This window comes from Tympanuchus pallidicinctus, unplaced genomic scaffold, assembly GCF_026119805.1.
Source record: "Tympanuchus pallidicinctus isolate F22 unplaced genomic scaffold, pur_lepc_1.0 scaffold21, whole genome shotgun sequence".
Classification (NCBI taxonomy): Eukaryota; Metazoa; Chordata; class Aves; order Galliformes; family Phasianidae; genus Tympanuchus; species Tympanuchus pallidicinctus.
The window spans coordinates 12,239,167-12,254,109 of NW_026294733.1; the positions used below are offsets into that span (position 1 = coordinate 12,239,167).

Sequence of the window (14,943 nt, forward strand, 5' to 3'; positions counted from 1 at the left end):
GTGCTGCCCGTCCTTCCCTCCCCCTCCTGATTTCTCACGTGCATCTGAAGAACCATAAAACCCCAAAACTGCCTGCAGAGGGGAAAGCTGGCAGCTGAGCAAGCACCCCTAAGGGAGAGGACAGGCCAACTCTGCCTTCACCTCTGCCCCTGAAGGCCAGCAGCAGCTCTGTGCAGCACAGGAGGCATCGGCTCCCAAAACAAAGAAGGACTCAGACTCCCACCAAAGGGCCAATTAAAACGATCCATTTATTCTGGGCAAATCGCACACGCTGTTCACGTTCTCTATCCTAGATCAGCCCCGGGGAGGAGCTTCTCCCCTGGATTAAAGATATCAAAGTTATGGCACAAAACACAAAGAAAACCAGGGAGGTACCCCTCACAGATAAAATACATCGGTAACCCGGACTCCATGCAGCCCCCAGCTCTGCTTAGCACAAGCCAAAAGGTTCAGGCTGTACAGAGCAGCACTGCTCACCGTGGCACAATTCCTTCAATTTTGTGATCCAAAAAGAAACTGAGCGCTGCTCTGCACCTCACGGCCTCAGAAAGTGATGGGCAGCTGACAACTGAAAGAATTCTGAGCAATGCCATCTGTACAGAACTGCTGCGCTTTATTGACACAAAACTGCACCCAGCAGAACGGTTCCCCGCACACACAAGGCTGAAGAGCACTGATGAGCAGCCAGATCTAGGACACAGAAGGAGACGGGAAGCTAAAGGCAGGTGGAGTTTGTTCTGCAGCACAGGTAGAGCACGGAATTGCTTTTCAACTCCTCTGGCCAACTTCTACTGGGAGATTTACATACGAGTCCTCAGTCAAGTCTTAAAAGAATTATCCAGAGTCCCCTGGGTAAAAACAATCTGCTTCAACAAAGAACAGAGTCCAGAGCTTCTCAGTGATTCTTTTTGGTTGAGCCGAAACCGGAGAAGCCCATCACAGCTGCCATTTCGTCATCCTCTTCAAAAGTCAGATCTTCCTCTGCCCTCCTTTTCTTTTCTCTCTGCTTCTCCTTCTTGTAGGCTTTGGCCTTTTCCTCCTGCAGCAAGGAAGAGCGCAGCAAAATAATCTGACCTTCCTGAGCTAGGTAAGCTTTAAGACACCAGGCACTGCACAGTTAACACAAAATCCAAGTCCTATCAGCATAACCCAAATTGCATCAGAAGAAATAAAACAGCCAGCAGAAATCTTGTCCTGCAGCCTCCCAGGAGGTTTCCCACTGCCTACAGACCACCCCAGGAGGGAAGTCGCACACAGAGGATGCAGCCAAAGCGAAGCACCATGGAATCATCAGCTCTCACTTCCAAGCAAATGACAGAGGTTTCACCTGGCATCAACACTGAGAAGGTGAGAAGGGGCTGCTCGTAAAGCAAAAGGCATTTTCATCACACGAGGGCCGTGATGTTGAATGCCACTGCCTGCTGGCTGTCAGTGTGCAGAGTGACAGCTGCTCACTGGAACAGAAGTTGAGCTCTGAGTGGCTTTGGGGGTTTTGGCATCAAAGAGCTTGCAGGGCACTAATCAAAGTGCTTTGCTCTGTAAGGATCACGAGCCCTGGAATGGGGCCAGGCTGGTGCTGGGCGACACACAAGTATGGCTCCAGCTCCCAGCTTAGCAACTCATCCTGCCATTCCCATCACCATCCACCGCTCTGCAGCTATTGAAGACAGCCAGGCCCTGGAGAAAACAGCACCAAAAGCTGCTGCTGCTGATTTCTTTGTTGTCATGCATAGATTGGCAACAGCTTTTCTACCCACTGCATGCTAAGGCACTGTCTCCTGCCTCCCCCAGACCGAGCAAGCTCAGCAGCACCAAGGCCTGCTTCAGGACAGAGCACAAGTGCCAAACATCAGGACTTGCACATTGCAAAGCAAAGCTGGGAGCTTCAGCAGGGAGACTCAGACATGCAGCACGTCTGGTTTTCATGACTGCTGATAAAGGGGAAGCATGCAGAGAAGCTCCTTAACTGTCAGAACTCTGTCAGTTGTTTCTCAGATATAAACTTGATCTTCATTTCAGTGAACTGGCACTTAAGCCCAGGTTTGAGGGGAATCTGATGCCCTTCATTGCTTCCACACACAGCACACAAAGCCCCGCTTCACTTTGGGAGGCCACACAAAAGCAGTGTGCCACATGGAGAAGGAATCAGCAATCCCCAGAACCACGGCACGCCTCACAAAGGCCAGGGACAAGTATTCTGGTCTGTCTATCACAGCACGTAAATGCAAATACAAGTAATGGGACACAAAGAAGGTGTACTGTCAGGGCTGCAGTACTCCTAGTAGAAACTTCAAGTATCAGAAGTAAGGAGCCTCGTGCATAAAGAAGAAAAAAGGATTTCCAGGGACCACAACAGCCATTATTTTTAAGAAAAGAAGCAGCAAGGAAACAGACCCACTCAGAGCAGCAGCTAAGAAGCCCAACACCATCGAGCACAAGGTCTCTGCTAAACAGGAAAAGGAGCCAGGGCTGCTCTCCTCAGGGGTTCTGCTTTGCCAGCCGTTGCCCACACTCACCTCCTCGCGGAGTTCCTTCATCCTCTCCTCGAAGTCATAGTCCTTCTGCTTCTCCTCCATCTTCTTCTTGTTCACCTCAAAGCGCTTCTTCACCTGGTCCAGCGTGGAGCGCTCCACCCGCATGGACATGCCCAAGTTTCTCTGGTCTGGAGGAACACAGCCAGCCATGTTCAGCAATATCCTTAGCCTCTCAAGGTCTGCACACAGCACCCCTCCTTGCTCCCAGTCCAGCTATCTCAGCACAGCACCCCGCTGCCACTCAGAGCACAGGGAGCAGCTTTGTCCTCACGTTCTCGTGCAACAGAGATCAGCACGGCACTGCAGCGCCCAGCCGCCAGGGCAGCCACCTCCCAGCTCCATGCTCCCCTAAGGACACACCAGGTAACTCAGATCCAGCCTGGAGGCTCGACACAGCAGTGCCCTCTCCCCCTCCTCCCTAAAGGCACACACTTCCTGCCTTCCTTTGGCTCACGCTGTGTGCACTGGGATTTCTCACGGCAGAGATGAGGTGGGATTTAGGGGTGCAACCAGACACCCAGAACCCAGACAGGTCAGTGACTACAGCGATCCCTGTACTGCCCCTACCAAGGAGGAAGATGCAACCTTTTATTTTAAGGTTCCATATTAGGGAGCTCCTGACTGTGCTGGTGTTCTGGTACTTCTGGAAGTTTTTATCTTGGACCAGGGAAATAAGGACCAGAGCACTGAACAATGGTTCAGAATAAAACCAGCAAGCTGGCTTCCTTTGACTGTGGGAGAAGCTAAGGAAGCAGCTCGCAATAAGAGACCCTGAGTACATGGGATGTTTCCAGCTGAAGCAAAGCAATGAAATATTAAGACAGGCCTTTAATTCAGTGTCTTTTTAGCGCAGGTTCCCACTGGTGAATGAGCCCAGTGGGAAAGAATCATCCCCAGCTTTGTCTGCAGCCCACCTTCCTGGTGGATCCAAACAGCCTGCTGATGTTAGCAGCCACACACAGCTCTGTCCTAACATTGCAGCACTAGAAAGCTCAAGCTGTGCACTATGAACTACCACGAGTGCTGGTAGAACAATCAGATTTCAGTCAGTGGACCCCATTGCTCCCAAACTCACTCGCATTGTACAAAGAGCTACGCCACCTTCCCACCTGAGCTCAAGCCTTCATCTCAGAACCTTGCACAAAGACAGGCTTACAGATTCTCTCAGACTTACAGACCTCTCATCATCACAATGCTTCTTTGTCATCCTCCCATTCCCATAAAAGTACCTGGCCTCAGTGCAATGGATTTCCAGCCACAAGCTACAGAAAATTTGCCCTCAGCTCTTCTTTAAAGCCTCCCCATTTCTAAAATATTCTGACCCCAAGGAGCAGCCTCCTACTAAAGAAAGGGAAGCTGAGTATTCCTTTGTACAAGAGGCTGGATGGGTCTGCATCACATACATCACCATCTTTTTGAAAAACAGTCATTTGGTGACTTACACAGAGACTCAAAATCACCTTTAGGAGCAGAACAGCATGCCAAGAGCATGTAATTTTGTCCCGTTGCTCCTTTACTTTCCCCACTCCCTGAATGTGCCAAGTAGAAGCAATACTGCCTCTGCGATGTGGGTCAGTTCAATAAAGTCCTGTTTTGATTGCATTCCACACTGTCCTCTTATTCAAGTAAAACACAGCAGAGAAACTGGCAAGAGAAAAAGAGTTCCCAGTTCTCTTTGGCTAAGTTAACTGCATGATCTCAACAACAGGGAAGAAGCATGAATCTGTGTGGCTTTTACCATATGTATATATGTATGTGCTCTCTGGAAAGCCTACCTTTGTGTGATCACATCTGGACAGCTGCACAGGACAGCGACACCAGCTGCATCACACAGCAACTCGGGGGTTATCCTTTCCCACCTTCTGATTCTGCCACACTTGAGCAAACCACATCTTCCACCCTTGTGCATCCTGATTCGTGCCCTGCAGCTCAGAGACCAGCTGGACCTGAGCTTCACACTCATATTCTACAAAAAGGAAGCTTATGATCCAAGCATAGGCTAGTGAAAGAAATCAGACTGGTGAGAGGTCCATACTTTTCACTTCTCTAAGAATTGATTTACGTTTCAATGCTATTAAAAAACAAAAATCTCTCTCCATATTCTCAGAGCAGACATCACGATTTGCTGAGCCTGAACTTGGTGCAGTGCAGACACTGAGTGGAAAAAATAATTCTATCTAACCAGATTCACTATTTCTTCTGGGTTTATTCCACACAAACGGCCCATCAGCCTGGAGAAGTTGCCATGAGATGAAGACCACATCTCCACAGCTCTAAAGAGTAAACTCTGCCTACACCCCAATCACCAAAGCACATTTTGATCTACGTGTAAATGTTCAGCACTCAGAAACTGGTGATGCATGAAGGGGACAGCCTAGAGTTGTCCTACAATGCAGAATAATTGTCCTTACGTTTTTTGCCATTGATGTGATCCAAGAAGTTAATGGAGTCTTTCACCACGCAGTCACAGACATTACAGTAATACCTAGCAGGAGAGGGGGAGAAAAAAAACCAACATTAACTTCAAAGTATGAGACAGACCTCACTATTTGAAATGACCTAAAATGCAAAATCTCCATGTTATTTGGACCTCCTAGGTCTAACTCAGACCACTGAATTCAAACCAATCCAATGCCACAACACCCAAAGTCCTCATTGGAGCAACTGAAACAAGCACAATCCCAGCAACTGCATCATCTGATCTCAGATACCCTGAAAGATCAGGCCTTTGTTTAGGACACGACTCTATCCAGGCTGAGAGGGGAGTTACCTCAGGGAAAAGACATGCAAGGCCATAGCCCAGACTGACAGAGCAACCGAAGGCAACGCTGCAGTTACCAGCCCTGATGTTGATGCCACTCCAAGAGATGATATAAATCAAAAAGGGCTGAATCATAACAGTGATGGCCATGGCTGCTTGCCCTTCCAGTTGCAAAGAACAAGGTGGAATGGTCTCTGTAACATCCCAGTGCTCAGCTGCCTTCCTCCACAGCAGGACAGGCCACACAGCCCAAGATTCCCCTTGGATTCTCACTGCAGCCTGCTGTGGGCTCTCACACCTGCAAGGCAAGTCTTCTCACACCTGTCACCTCGCAGGAGCAGCTTCCTGCTTTCCACCCATCTTAACAGCTTTGGCACAGCTGGCATTTCTATCCCTGGCTACTGTTCAGGGCTGTCTGGTGCTGTCCCTGGCACTACTGACTACTAAGCTACAACAGTGAGGCACCAACAGGCATACTCTTCAAAAGGCACCAATTTAATGCATGCTCTTCAGCATCTGGATGGCTTAAGGTAAGCTAAGAACCCTTTCAGCCTTTGGCCAAACATGTCTCTATTTTTCACAAGGGAGTAGGACAAAATAACCTTTAAAGGTCCCCTGCAACTGAAATGATTCCAATATTCTATGATCCTCACACACAGCAACCAGGTGCCACTCCTCAGAACTGCTGTCAGGATCTCTCATTCTCCCACTCCCCGTGCCTCATGCTTCATTGCAGGCAGCTCTCCTGACTAACAAAACCCAGGTGGGAAGCAGAGATCTACCTCAGCTGTTTCTACAAGAGGGCAAAGCAACACTGATCTCAAGCCATAAGACTGGAAGTGGCTCAGTTTGCTGTGCCTTTTCCACACGTTATCCTGAAGACACAGTTTAGGTGCAGGGCAGTGCAGTACTATCTCACCAGGCTCAAACACAGGGGGAAAATACTCACCAGCACTCTGTAAGGGCTCACAGCTTTATCACAGGCCCCAGCGTTATCAACACAACTCAGGTTCCAACAAAAAGGGCAGCACTTACCCTCCCATCTCTGACTGAGGGGTAGTTTTGGTAATGACAATGGTTTTCCCCAGCTTCGATTCCAGGTCCACCTTGTAGTCCCGGTGCCGCAGAAGTTCCCTTTTGACAGGCTGGGCTGGTTTGCCTAAAACATAAGCAAAAGTCTCAGGCATCTATGAGAAAAGGTCAAGCTTGCCCTGCTGGATTTCATGCTGCCCTTGACAAAGGAGTCTGCCAGAAACCCAGGAACCATGTGATTTGTGCAGAAATTGCACTTGAGTTTTTGTTCGCTTTGTTGTTTGCTTGGTTCTTGCTTCTGAGGTCAGTAAAGGACACCACCTCATTAGGTAAGTGAAAATTAAGACTGTTAGAAGAAACAGGCAGATCTGGGAAGCATCTCCAGCTCTGACTTGGGTCGCTCTTGAGGTCTCCCTGTTTCCAGGGGCTGATTATTCCTCTCCCTCCACAAAGAATAGGCCAACAGAGACAGAGATTTTCAGTAATTATTTTTGTCAGGGAAAAATAAAAAAATTTTTAAAAAATCAGTGGCTAGCAAAGGAAAAAAAGGATTGGAGCAAACCAGCCTTGAATTGCTTCTGTTTCCCTTTGGGATTTCATTCCTAGCTGCTCCATCCCTCCCAAGAGGGTTTGGGTGACTCACTGCCCAAGAGCACAGCTCGCCTGCAGCCAGCACACTGCACTACTCACCATCTTTCTTTTCTCTCTCCTCCGTGAGCCGCTTCTCTGCAAGTTTCTCATATTCATCCTTGTCCCACTTTCGGCGGAAGTCCAAGTTCTTAGTCTGAGAAAGAAGCCAAGTGCATTAGCATTACCCTGCAGTCTGATTAGCTCCAAGGAGAAGGAAAGGCACGGAACTGTTTGCCCTGTAAGCCCACTGCAGTGACTCAGGGGCACTGCACTGCATTGCCATGCCCTTTGTTTTCATATCCAGGGAGTAACAGGATGGCACTGAGCATGCTGTATCTACTTGTAGAAGGATTTCTTAGAACTGAACAAAGTACTGAATTTATTTCAGTAGTTCCCAAGATGATCACCCAGCCCCTCCTCCTGAAAAACAGGCACAAAGGGCACCAAAACTGTCAGACCCAAAACTGCACAGGCACCACCTGATGAACACGAGGCAGTCATGAGCAGATTGCACACACTGCCTCCAAAGATTGCATCTCAGTTACAAACACCAGGCGAGGAAGACGCAGCAGCACAGCAGAGGATGCTCCCTGCTCTCAAAGATATCAGCAATACATTTACCTGTCACAGGAACCAAAGCACTGAATTTTCTACTGAAGCACAGGAACCAGTTTGAGTTTTTTTAAACTGAGACATGCATGGGAGCAGAACAGAAAAATCTCTGAACGCTCCAAAAGTCAAAGTGGGACATGGAAATATTAGGAAAGGTTACTGTGAAACACACAGCAAGCTGCCCCACTCCTTTAACTCCCCATTTAAGTCAATCAGGGAAGGGAAGTAACATCCTGAAGGCAGCCCGGCCCTCCATCAGCCCCTGGAAGCACTTTAAACTGGGAATGACAGAGTAAACTGTGTGAAGAGAGGCAGAATTCAGGTAAAGCTGGCACCAGATTAATAAGAGAACCAGGGTAAAAATCCCCCACACCCAAAAGAACAGACACCACTGCTGAGGGCAGCAGCGACTGGCCAAGAATGCTTCCTTCTATTTACACACCAACCTGGCACAGCACAGCACCTCCCCAGCGACTGCCCAGCAGGCAGCGAGGGCCACAGCCACCACACCTGGCAACGGTCAGAGCTTACAGCTCACACACTTCTCTGCCCTCCTGAGAAGATCTCTCCCATACAGCTGGAAAGCTGCATCTCACTCGGAACGGCAGCGAGAGGCTCTCGGTTTCACATTAAAAAGAAAAAAGTATGGATGTATTTTAAAACACCTCCGGGAAAAGAGGACCCACACCCACCCACCACCTCTCTGCTCAGCCAAATCAAGAACCCAATCACAATCCAAAGAAAATAAATCCCATTTGAAGCTATAGCAGCAGCAGCAGCAGTCATTTAATGGTTTCTCCTCTGGCAATCCTTCAAATGGAGTGAACAACTACTGATAAGAACGAAAGTACCTTAGGGAAGCGTAGAAAAATTCTCATTTATTCCCAGAGCTTCTAAAGCACTTTAAGCATGTCATAACAGGTTTTATTAACCACCCTGAGCAAAAGACAAGAAAATATCACAGAGTGCAAATTAATGTTTTGGGGTATTTTCCAGAACCTAGATTCTCCTGCATAGCAGCACATTATCACAAATCATAGCCTCCCAGAGCCCCGAGAGGAGACAACTGGCTGCTCTACTCTCCTGTTGTAATAAAAGGGAAATTGCTGTTCATGGGTCTTTTACCATCTCCCCAGTGCCGGCGCAACGAAAGAAAGCAAACCCAGCTGTGAGCTGGGGATCTCTGACAAGATCTTGGATAGAAGTTATCCAAAGAACTTTTTTTTCTTAATTGTTGTTCTGATGGAGGCAAGGATTGCTGCAATACCAACCTCTTTTCTTAAGAGTATTTCCCAAGTAAGTAATGACGCAAAAACAAAACTGTCCCACAGCCTCATGTTCGCTGTGGATGCTGGCAGCAAATGACTGACCCAGTATTGGTGACAAAGCCCACGCAAGGGCACGGGAGTCTCTGCCCCAGCTCCATATAACAGGGTCATAACCTCAAGCAGCTAAAAACAAAACATCAGCTCCTCATTCCTCTGCAAGCATTCTGCTCCATCTGCTCTGCCAACATCGCTTCCTTTCAGCAAGTGGCTTCAAGCAAACAAAAGATTTACCAAGGAAGCAGAAGCGCACAGCCCTGCAGTGCTGACCCATTCTGGGTATTAGAGGACCTGTTTGAACCAGCCTGGCTCTCCAGTCAGGTCACACCAGCACTGTTTGCCTCAATCAGCCTATTTCCAACATCAAATCCCGCAGGTCCACAAAGGCAGCAAGACCTCGCTGCCCCGCCACACCACCAACAGTCCCACACAGCAATCGCATCACACAGGAACAAAGCAGAGAGGCAGCAGGCAGACGCTTCAGCACACGGCAGGACAGGCCCTCATCCACCGCCCGGAGGGGCTGGAAAGCAGCAAGGCGGGACGGGAGGCGACAGCGGGGAGGGGCTGCCAGCACACCGCCGGGCAGGTCCGATCCTTCAGCAGAACGGGCGCTCGCGAGGCAGGCCGGGCCACGAGAAGAGAAGACGGGGGTCGGTCTCACCCCCCCCTTCAACCTCTCGGGGTTCCCGAACGTCTCGCGGCCGCACGCGGAGCGGCGGAGGCGAAGGGCCCCGCCTCGGCCCCTCCGAACGGCTCTGACACGCGGCCCGCCCTCAGGCCCCGAGCCCGGCCCTGCTGCGCCGGGGCTCTGAGCCTCCCGCGCTTCCAGGGCGGCCGGTCCCGCTGCGGCCCTGCCCGCGGCCTCTTGGAAGGAGGGAGCGCGGCCCGGCCGGCGGCACTCACCCCGCTGCCCGACGCCATGTTGAGCTGCAGGCGACGAGGAAACGGGAACTGTCGCGCTGTGCGAATTCGTGTCGTAAAGCAAAGCAGGGTCACCCAAACACCAACGAGTACGCCGCGCTTCAACCTAGAGCGGCGCGACGGGCCGCCATTTCCGGTCTCAGCCGCCTGCCATTGGCTGTCCGGCCGGAGCGCCCCGCCTCCAGCGGTGCTCTGGTCTCGCCCCGTGGTGGGAACTCGATGGTCCCAGTTTGGTCATGCTGCGGGCGCTCTCCGTCGCCGCGGCCGCCCGGCGCCCGCTTCGGCTCCCCCGGCCCTGCGCGCCCCCTGGCCCTCTGCTGCTCGGGCTCCTCTGCCGGCAGGTGCGGGCGGCGGCGGGTTCAACCGGTGCTGAGCATGGTTCTGTTCTGAAGACGCCCAAGGTAAGGGCGGTACGGCACGGCGCCGTGCGGTGCGCTCGGGGCTGTACTGGCGCTCAGCGGCCGCTCTTCGTCCCGCCCAGGGCACCCGCTACCACCACCCCGTGCAGATGGCGCTCCGAGAGCGGCTCTTCCGCACCGTGGTGTCGTGCTTCAAACGGCACGGGGCGGCCGCCATCGACACTCCCGTGCTGGAGCTGCGGGTGAGGACTTGGGGCCGCGGTTCGGGGTGCGCTGGGAGGTGAGGGGTGTCCCCCGGGTTTCCCCAGTGGGAATGGGGTGCCCTTCTGTCCTATGTGCTTGTTCCGGGGCACCTCACCCTGTATCCTGTCCTTTATACAAGGGGTTGGGAGTCTCCAGGGGGATGGGGAGGCCATGCTGCTCTCACCTCGGCCTCGCAGACCAAAAAACAAACATCCTGCCTCAGTGACGGCTCACAGCTGAGCTTTGGGTTGGGGTCAACTGCTCAGAGATCACTGACTGAATGTTGCTGACTCCCCTGCTTGTCCTCTGTGCTGGGGACTGCAAGCTTTGTGTCTGACAGTGCCTTGCCTCCTCTGACAGTCACCTCGTTTCTCTCTAGGAAATGCTGATGGAGAAGTATGGAGACAACTCGAGGCTCATCTATGAGCTGCAGGATCAGGGAGGAGAGCTGCTGGCCCTGCGCTACGACCTGACCGTATCCTGCCTTTACTGCACACAGAATATGCAGCTTTGGTGGCAGGAGCAGAGACAAACTGAGATTACAGCCTCCTCTGCCTAGTTTAAAGACATTAGGTAGATCATCCATGTCCTGACCTGTCTGCAGATCCTAACTTTTTCCCATCAAGATGGCCAAAAGCTCCTTCCCACTAGAACTAGTGAACATCCTTCCAGTCAGTCTGGTATCTGCAGCAAAGCTACTCTCTCATCCCTAGTCTGTGCTCATCCAGTGTGCTCCACACTGCTGGTCATACTGCTTCCTTGTTACCATGCCCAGCTCTGTGCCCTCCTGTCCAGGCCATGCCACCTTTCCGATAGTTCTGAGAAAGCAACAGTGTTTGCTGCACGTAGAAAGCAGGCATCCATCCTGGGCCTTCTCCATCTCCACAACATGCCTAAAAACCTATAAAAACACTATATGTGGTGTTTTCTTTGCGTCACACCTTAGGAAAGCAAAACGACCTGGTAGAACTCTATGTTGGCAAGGTGTTGATGTGCTGTGATTGTGGAGGAAGTGCAGCTGTGCTACAGGAGCGCAGCGTTCTCACGACAGTGGTACTCATCTTCAGCCAGGCTGTGCTTCCAGTGTTTGTACCAGCTCTGGAGGTGAAACGACAGGGAGATTGAGGTTTATCTTTCTGCACCTCAGAGGATCTTCCTCGTTCCCATCCTTAACTCTTCACTCCCCCAGGTGCCCTTCGCTCGCTACTTGGCAATGAACAAAATCACCAACATCAAGCGCTACCACATCGCGAAGGTGTACAGGCGGGACAACCCGGCCATGACCAGGGGCCGCTACAGGGAGTTCTACCAGTGCGTGAGTGTTGTGGTCCTGGGCCAGGGGAGGGGGGAGAGTGCATGGGTGAACAGCTGAGAGCCAGGCTTCAGCAGCTGCCCAGCTGTGCCAGAGTCTCTGCCTTTTCTTGTGCCTCAGGATTTTGACATTGCCGGCCAGTATGACCCTATGATTCCTGATGCTGAGTGCCTGAAGATAGTGCATGAGATCCTGAGCGAGCTGCAGATTGGGGATTTTCTCATCAAGGTGAGACCAGAGCCAGGTATCTTATACACGTTTGTGCCTTCACTTCCTGGCTCTAGTGTGCTGTGGGATTGAGACACCAGTCAAAGGATGCAAGCAGACTCCCAACAGCTGTGCTTCTAGCACTCCTTGCAGAAGGGCAGGAGGAAATTGCAGTAGAACATCTTTTCTGAGCTAAGCATGCTTCTCCAACCCCCAGGTTAACGACAGACGAATTTTGAATGGTGTGTTTGCCATTTGTGGCATCCCGGAGAGCAAACTTTCAACTATGTGCTCTACTCTGGACAAGCTGGACAAGGTAAGCACTGTGTTCTTACAGCAGGTCACTTCCAGTCTCGGGTTGGATGTCAGGTGCAGGGCACTATCATAATAATTAAGCCATTACTAATTGTAAAGGACACAAAGAGATTCTGGGCTGATAGCAATGGCAAAAAGTAAGACCTGGCATTTTCTGATCTTAGTTAACAATCTGTGTGAGACACACAGAAATCATTAGTAAGGACTGCTCACGGACAATTATGTTACATTATAGCATATGTGCTGGATACAGGGGCCTCTGGAGACTGTTCTGATGTGAATGTTCTGCAGTGACAGATGCTCTTTATTCACCTTAGATGCCGTGGGAGGAAGTGAGGAGCGAGATGGTGGGAGAGAAGGGACTCTCACCTGAGGCTGCAGATCGCATCGGGGAGTACGTCCAGCTTCACGGTGAGCACGGTGGGATCCAGCCCTTGCCCTCCCCCCTGCTCTGCTGCGCTGCCCACGAGTGCAGCTGCTCTCCTCCGTGCCAGGCAGGCCAAGGCCAGTGTCCTGGGCAGGGATGGAGGGGCACAAAGCAGCACACGCAGCAGCCTGGGTCGTTGCAGGTGCTGCCGCGCCGGCTGAGCTGAGACACAGCTTGTCCCTGCAGGTGGCCTGGACCTGATTGAGCAGCTTCTCCAGGACCCAAAGCTGTCGCAGAACAAGCTGGCCAAGGAGGGGCTGGGGGACATGAAGCTGCTGTTTGAGTACCTGACGCTGTTTGGCATCACGGGGAAGGTGAGGAGGAGCAGAGCAGGAGGGGTGCTGCCCTGCTGGCTGGGCAGCCGTGGGTCCGCGTCCGCAGTTGCTGAAGGGGCTTCTGTTGTGTCCTGCAGGTGTCCTTTGACCTGAGCCTTGCCCGAGGCCTGGATTACTACACGGGGGTGATATATGAGGCAGTTCTGCTGCAGCAGGAGAATGACCATGGAGAGGAGTCGGTCAGCGTTGGGAGCGTGGCTGGAGGCGGTCGCTATGATGGCCTGGTGGGAATGTTTGATCCCAAGGGACGGAAGGTGCCGTGTGTGGGGGTCAGCATTGGGATTGAGCGGATCTTCTCCATCCTTGAGCACAGAATGAAGGTAGGTGCTGCTGGCTGCTGGGGTATGGGGGAGGGCTCTCAGAAGTAGTTATTTGTAACTTGAGCTCCACAGTGTTGAGGAGGGAAGTATTTCGGAGGCGAGGATGAGTCATCTCATCCATGCAGAACATAGAGCCCATCAGGTTACAGTTGTGAGCAGCATTTTGTAGCAATCACTAAAGAGGTTTCAGGGAAAGCCCCTTAGTTACTTTTAGGTCTAGTGTGATGAAATAAGTGAGCTGCTGCTACTAGATGAGCTGCTAGCCTGCTGACACAGGCGCTTCCATGAACATGTCTGTCTCCACAGGCTTCAGGGGAGAAAGTCCGAATGACTGAGACACAAGTGATGGTGGCGACACCTCAGAAACATTTACTCAGTGCAAGACTGAAGCTCATCTCTGAGCTCTGGGATGTAGGAATCAAGGTAAAATCAGGGTGTGGGCTTGGTGCTGGAACGAGTCAGGGAGGGAGAGCCTCAGTGAAGTTTTAGCAGAGCCTGACTCTGCTGGCTGGCTGTGCAGCATCGGGGTCTGCATGCGATCCAGAGGCCTGAGAGCACTAAAGGCAACTGCTGGCTGCAGGAGCAGTGAGATTTCTGTGCAGTTGCAGTGCCTGCTGTTTTGTTCCAAGAGCCAGTTTGCACTGATAATTCGCCACTGCTTCCTTCTAGGCAGAAATGATGTACAGAAAGGACCCTAAACTGCTAAAACAGCTGCAGTATTGTGAAGACATGGGCATCCCCCTTGTTGCCATTATAGGAGAGCAGGAGCTGAAGGATGGAGTTGTCAAGTTGCGAGATGTTGCAACAAGAGAGGAGGTGAGAATGTCGCTACAGCAAGTTTCAGAGGTGTTTCCAAAATCCAGCTGCTCCCAAAAGGCTCTGGGTTTTCTTGGAATTACACTGGAGGGCTGTATTGTGGATCTGGCAGATAACTGCTCCTTTCTGCTTGCTTTGTAGGTTGATATCCCAAGAGAACAGCTTGCTGCTGAGATCAGAAGAAGGCTGGTGCCCTAGCGCTTTCCTGTCCTGAACTGCACAACTGGAAGCCCCACTGCCCATAGCCATTACCTTCCTGCTCCTCAAAACCCTGTGATTAGGATTGCGTGGCAGTCTCAGGCCATGGCAGCTGGCAGAAGGAGCAAGCAGGTTTTAAAAATCACGTGTAGTGCCATACCTTGGTTAACTGCTGCTGGCCAGGCTGAGCTTCTGTGCCCTGAACCAGCATGATGTGAGGCTGAGCAGGGGGTCAGTGCTGGCGGACAAGGTGGCACAGTGAGGGCAGGCAGACTGGCACAGCACAAACAGCCAGTGAAGGCCGAGCCCCTGCTTGCCTCGGGGCAGGGCCGGCTGCGCATGGCAGCACCTCTTGCCTTACGGACGGGGCTGTGCTGCTGCTGGGAAGCTGCAACGCGGCCTGTGAGCGCTGTGAGGAGCCGGCCGCGCTGTGCAGCCAGGCGGGGCTGCGGGCAGCCGAGGGCCGCTGATGGTGACCGCCGGCGTGGGGTCGGGTGAGACCTGACCCTCAGCGCCGGGAGCACGGGGCTGCTGTGCTCCTATAGGGGTTGGGCGGCTGGAACCTCGTTGTATGTTGTTAGGAAATAAAACAG

General features: G+C 51.9%; 2 protein-coding genes across 4 annotated transcripts; one reads left to right on the forward strand and one right to left on the reverse strand.

The window, feature by feature from the left end:
- Nucleotides 1-228: 228 nt before the first annotated feature.
- Nucleotides 229-9,933, reverse strand: ZMAT2 (zinc finger matrin-type 2). Its single transcript, XM_052684530.1, has 6 exons — nucleotides 9,801-9,933; nucleotides 7,018-7,111; nucleotides 6,331-6,454; nucleotides 4,946-5,019; nucleotides 2,517-2,662; nucleotides 229-1,039 (listed from the first exon to the last, which is right to left on the reverse strand). Exons 1-6 carry the CDS (start codon nucleotides 9,816-9,818, stop codon nucleotides 896-898), a joined length of 600 nt encoding a protein of 199 aa, XP_052540490.1. The 5' UTR covers nucleotides 9,819-9,933; the 3' UTR covers nucleotides 229-895.
- A 106-nt stretch (nucleotides 9,934-10,039) lies between these two features.
- LOC128081363 (histidine--tRNA ligase, cytoplasmic-like) lies at nucleotides 10,040-14,939 on the forward strand. 3 transcript variants are annotated; one of them, XM_052684511.1, is made up of 12 exons: nucleotides 10,040-10,219; nucleotides 10,300-10,419; nucleotides 10,800-10,895; nucleotides 11,610-11,735; nucleotides 11,853-11,960; nucleotides 12,157-12,255; nucleotides 12,572-12,665; nucleotides 12,868-12,995; nucleotides 13,094-13,336; nucleotides 13,643-13,759; nucleotides 14,006-14,152; nucleotides 14,294-14,938. In XM_052684511.1, exons 1-12 carry the CDS (start codon nucleotides 10,055-10,057, stop codon nucleotides 14,348-14,350), a joined length of 1,500 nt encoding a protein of 499 aa, XP_052540471.1. In that variant the 5' UTR covers nucleotides 10,040-10,054; the 3' UTR covers nucleotides 14,351-14,938. The 3 variants fall into 3 exon arrangements, with proteins under 3 accessions (XP_052540471.1, XP_052540472.1, XP_052540473.1); XM_052684512.1 differs by lacking the exon at nucleotides 11,853-11,960 and having other exon boundaries at nucleotides 14,294-14,939; XM_052684513.1 differs by lacking the exons at nucleotides 10,040-10,219; nucleotides 10,300-10,419; nucleotides 10,800-10,895 and adding an exon at nucleotides 10,908-11,524 and having other exon boundaries at nucleotides 14,294-14,935.
- Nucleotides 14,940-14,943: the final 4 nt, after the last annotated feature.

Bases quoted from the DNA above. Each gene is read 5' to 3' on its own strand.
- ZMAT2 (XM_052684530.1), bottom strand. The intron at 6,455-7,017 runs GTGAGTAGTGCA...CTTATGTTTTAG, and splicing joins GGAGAGAGAAAAGAAAGATG to GCAAACCAGCCCAGCCTGTC. The intron at 2,663-4,945 runs GTAAGGACAATT...GTGTTCCTCCAG, and splicing joins TCACATCAATGGCAAAAAAC to ACCAGAGAAACTTGGGCATG.
- LOC128081363 (XM_052684511.1), top strand. From the start codon at position 10,055: ATGCTGCGGGCGCTCTCCGTCGCCGCGGCCGCCCGGCGCCCGCTTCGG. The intron at 12,256-12,571 runs GTAAGCACTGTG...TATTCACCTTAG, and splicing joins CTCTGGACAAGCTGGACAAG to ATGCCGTGGGAGGAAGTGAG. The intron at 13,760-14,005 runs GTAAAATCAGGG...GCTTCCTTCTAG, and splicing joins TCTGGGATGTAGGAATCAAG to GCAGAAATGATGTACAGAAA.